The sequence below is a fragment of the Olea europaea genome, chromosome 16 (genome assembly GCF_002742605.1).
Source record: "Olea europaea var. sylvestris chromosome 16, O_europaea_v1, whole genome shotgun sequence".
In the NCBI taxonomy this organism is placed as follows: Eukaryota; Viridiplantae; Streptophyta; class Magnoliopsida; order Lamiales; family Oleaceae; genus Olea; species Olea europaea.
In genome coordinates, this window is record NC_036252.1 from 14,819,541 (window position 1) to 14,824,156 (window position 4,616).

The 4,616-nt window shown below is 36.2% G+C and overlaps 1 protein-coding gene across 1 annotated transcript; it reads right to left on the bottom strand.

The window, feature by feature from the left end:
- Positions 1-587: 587 nt before the first annotated feature.
- Positions 588-4,019, bottom strand: LOC111412228 (ornithine carbamoyltransferase, chloroplastic-like). Its single transcript, XM_023043068.1, has 5 exons — positions 3,686-4,019; positions 2,217-2,551; positions 1,672-1,803; positions 1,302-1,577; positions 588-966 (listed from the first exon to the last, which is right to left on the bottom strand). The coding sequence occupies exons 1-5, from the start codon at positions 3,879-3,881 to the stop codon at positions 784-786; spliced, it is 1,122 nt and encodes a 373-aa protein (XP_022898836.1). The 5' UTR covers positions 3,882-4,019; the 3' UTR covers positions 588-783.
- Positions 4,020-4,616: the final 597 nt, after the last annotated feature.

A 4,616-nucleotide genomic window follows, 5' to 3' on the forward strand; every position in this document is an offset into this window, starting at 1 on the left:
TCTCATCCAAGGTACAAAATGAGCCCATAGCTACCAATGCTAAAAAATTGTTTAAAATCTTGATCACTAGACAGGTGCCAAATGTCTAGCCCGACCCATTGCCACCTCCTACCTGGATTGTAGATGCCCTTAAAAAGTAAATACTTTGTTTCAATTTATTTATATATAACCAAAACAAAATTAACTCCACTAGCGTATTAAATAATTAGCTTATGTTTAGCTCATGTGAATAAACACTCAAATCACTTTTTATTCACATTCTCACAAAGATTATCCACTTATCCACCACTCATTACTCTTTATTTATAATTTAAACCGTTCACACACTTTTCCAAAAGTAGACATACACAACATGAAGTCACTAAAAGATATATTATCTTAGAGCCTGTTTGATGTCCATTTCTTGTAAAAAATGTATTTTGAAATAATGATGTTATGAAAAATGTTTGACTTAAAAAGAATAAAAAGTTTTGAATTTACACGTAATATTATTTATTGAAGAATGTATGATTAAGAAAAAGAAAGAAAAATATATTTTGAAAAAAAAGGGAATCAAACAGGACCTTAATGCACCCATATCGAGTATATATAATCTTAAATTTCGTTTACTTGTATACAATTTTCAAATGATAATATATAAGTTGAACAGCTTTACAAATTAATAGCTCAATTATGGGGTTTCATCCAAGTTCATAGCAACACGAACAGTTCTGCAATGGTTCAACGCCAAAATGAAACGAAAATGCAAAAGAAACCACTAATAATAAATAAAGCCACTAACAATTATAACCCAAGGACGTGAAGCATGATTGCATTTTGTGCGTGCATCCGGTTCTCAGCTTGGGGGAAGACAATAGAGTTTGGGGCTTCAATGACCCCATTAGTAACCTCCACGCCTCTTTCAGCTGGTAAACAATGCATAAAATAAGCTTTTGGACCTGCTAATTCCATTAGCTCTTCATTCACCTGCAAATAATTATATGCATTGATTGAGGGTCAAGTTCAATTCAAGATAAGATGTATCAAATACACGTATTGGACACCATCGGACAATACAGGACTTCTAGACAATACCAATTGATGATTAATTGTAGTTCATTATTATTTCAACCAAGAATCTTTCTGCTGCCAAATGAATGTTGTGTTCCTATGGAGCCCAAAAAAATACTCAAAAGCACGTGCTACAACTTATCATGTATCTAAGTGAAACCCATATCCAGCAAAATGATCTTTCTTGCTTGTTGAAGTCTCATTTTCACAAATGTCAAATCTAAGTTAAATGCATGAAAGATTAGGAGTACCTGGAAACCTTGAAACACTTGACGGCGATATTCAGCCTCTTCCTTTTGCCCCATGCTGGCCCAAACATCTGAATACACAACATCGGCTCCTTTAACAGCTTCTTTTGGATCGTTAGTTATCTCAATTTTGCTAACTCCAGCCTTTAGTGCTCTCTTAACTGTCCTTGCATCCGGCTCGTAACCTTTAGGGCAAGCACACACAAAATGGAAAGGAACAACTGATGCCAAATACAGCCAGGAGTGAACAATATTGTTTCCATCTCCAACATAAACAACCTGAAGTGCCAAGATCCCAGTAAAGAATGTTCAGCAATTTTAATAAATAAGGAGGGAAAAAGGAAGTATCTCTTCTGGTTGCATATAAGCTAACCTTCGCTCCTTCCAGTTGACCAACATGTTCAATTATCGTGAGCGCATCAGCCATTATTTGACAAGGATGGTTGAAATCTGTCAAACCATTGATCACTGGGACGCTTGAATATTTAGCAAGATCTAGAATGTCCTGCAAAAGATTTAAAACACACATATATAATATCATTATCGAAAAACACAACCTCTAAAGCAAATAAGACTTCAACTCAGATATCTAGAGATAGGTATGGTTCTATCCTATGACTACAATAAAACCAGCCAGAACTTGTGGCGCCGAACCACCCAGGCTTAATGAAACTGTAAGCCCAATCAGAAGAAAATATATTATCCTTGACTGCTTAGGACAAGATTCAAATCTAATGACCAAAAAATTGGACCTCCAAGCACATATTTTATAGCACAGAATAAGCCAGTGCTTCAAACACAAAATGTGTGCTTAATTTGGTAAGCCTTCAGTCTTCATGAGACCGAAGTTGAAAGAATCTTTTAAGTTACAGGCACTCAAAAGAAGACAACTTTTAACAAGAGAACTCACCAGCATACCTGATGAGCAAAAACTCGAGCCATAATAATATCATTATAGCGAGACAGGACACGAGCAACATCATGAGTTTCCTCCCTCTTACCCATCTGGATATCATCAGGACCTAGGTATATGGCATGGCCACCAAGCAAGTGAAACCCGGTCTCGAATGAAACTCGTGTCCTCATGGATGGTTTGGCAAATATCATTGCCATTGTTTTCCCTTTGAATGGGAGATATGTCCTGTCTCCTGATTTTATCTGTGCTTTGACCTCCTTGGCTCGATCCAAGATACTTAGGATAGTGTCCTTGTCAAAATCATCAATGTGCAAAAAATCCTTGGGACCTGCCTTCGCTGAAATACGAATGCGTAAAAGTTACAAATCGAAAGGAAAATCCTAGTAACATGAATCCTCGATTTCAATTAAAATACTCTGCAAAAGAATGTGGAAATTCTGTTAAACAGTAAGCTAAAGTTGCCCGTTTCTATGTTATGCAGGACTTTAGTTGAGAAGTTCTCAACTATGATGTGCAAAAAGTCATGGCACAAGTTACAGTTAAGATATTCCTTGAACGTTAGACCTTAATATTCACTTCATCATAAATATCAATGCAAAGAAATTTGGGTGAATAAACACTTAAGCTTTCTAAGCAAGTGCTTGAAATCTTATACTTCAGTTCATAATTGTCATGACAACATTAAAAATGTGTCATGGATTGGACCATTTACTTTTAGTTTATTTAATTGGCTTGTGTTATTAGTGCGCTAGCCCAAGCCCTTTACTTTTAGGATAGTTGTTTAGGTCTATATATAGTTGAATCTCTGCATTTGGAAGAGAACGATGAATATTGAAAGCTTTGGTGCAAAACCGAATTCCCCCTTTCTCTTTGCTTCTCCGTTCTTCTTCTTCTTTCAATCTGCATTCTATGTTGTCTTCGCTTTTTATCATCATTTTCCCCACCCCAATTTCTATTTTTCTTCTTTGAATTGGTTATCAATCAGTTGGCTTCAGCTGGTGCAAGTTCCAGAGAGTAATTTAGCTAAGTTATGGTTGAAGTTGAGCTCCAACCAGAACAAAATGTCATTAATCCAAATTTTCATTTTATATTATACTTCTCAAAAATAACTGTCTCTTTACTTTTGGAACTCTACGAGTAGGAAAACATATAGCCAAAACGCTTAGAAGTTCCAGTTAATTAACAAAGATGATAGCATATACACATCTCTAACAAAACAAATAAACGTATAAAAGCATTCAACAAAACTTGTCTCGAAACATAGGTTTTCCTATTTTTCAGTCTCGTGAACCCAGAATCCTGATTTCGAGCGCATTTGATTTTCTAATCGTATGGTATTTTCCAACAAGAAACCAAATAAATCCCACCCAATAAATTTAAAAAATATTATAGAAAATCAACAAAAATCCAAACGAGAAAAGCGTAATTCGAACTGCTAAAAGAAAGAAAATAATAGGAAAGGATCACTGACCTTTTCCATCGACAGAGGATGAAGGAGCAGAAGAGACCGTCTGGCAGGAGATTCGTCGACAGATTGCCGGAGACGAGAAACCGACGCCGGGAAATCGTCGAAGGGTATGGACGTAGCGAGAGAGTGACGAGGCTGAAGAGAGAGAAACTGAGTCCGGCGAGGAGACGGAGGAGAGGTGACATGAAATAGCCGCCATCGGACTGTGCCGTCGGTGCAATGACAGTGAAATGCGTAGGTCGTTTGTTTTAGGGCAATTATTTTCAAGCAGCGGCGTCTCTTCGTCGTCGCGTTGTTTTAGAAAAAATTGAAGTGAACCAACCCGAAATATGAAATGAAACTGAACCAACCCAAATTGTTCCGGTTATTTGATTTTAAATTTTTTCATGTGTATAGACAATGTTTTCACTGAAAACCTACAGAAATCTCACGTTGAGGCATTGATTAAAATAATGCAAAAAACTCACCCACCCTGTTGTTGTGTCTATTCTGTATCTGTTTCGTGTGTATATTTTTTGTACACACAGTAACGTCCTTTGATTTTATTCTAGTTGCCTTGCCCCTATTTGGCCCCATTTTTAGGAAATGAAAATCGGTGGAATAATGTTTTTTAGAGAAATGAGTGGTTGAACAAGAAAAAAAATTTCGATTTACATGCAATACTATTTTATGGATAATTATGTGATTGACAATAAAAGATAAAAATGGAATATAATGAAATGAGATTCAAAAATGGGCTAAGGGATATCGAGTTGGACGATTAAGCTTGGCATTGCCTGCTCACCATAGCCGATCAATTTTCTGAACCGGCTTGAATACAGTTAGTCTAATTCCAAACTAAAACAAGATGGATTGCCTTATTATTTTGATTAATTTTTCAATCAAGAAAATATGTTCATGTGATTGCTGTAAACCCCAAATTACCTATGAGAAT

Coding starts and splice junctions, on each gene's coding strand:
- LOC111412228 (XM_023043068.1), bottom strand. CDS start 3,881: ATGGCGGCTATTTCATGTCACCTCTCCTCCGTCTCCTCGCCGGACTCA. Junction 2,552..3,685: donor ATCCTCTGTCGATGGAAAAG/GTCAGTGATCCT, acceptor TTCGTATTTCAG/CGAAGGCAGGTCCCAAGGAT. Junction 967..1,301: donor AAGTGTTTCAAGGTTTCCAG/GTACTCCTAATC, acceptor AATTATTTGCAG/GTGAATGAAGAGCTAATGGA.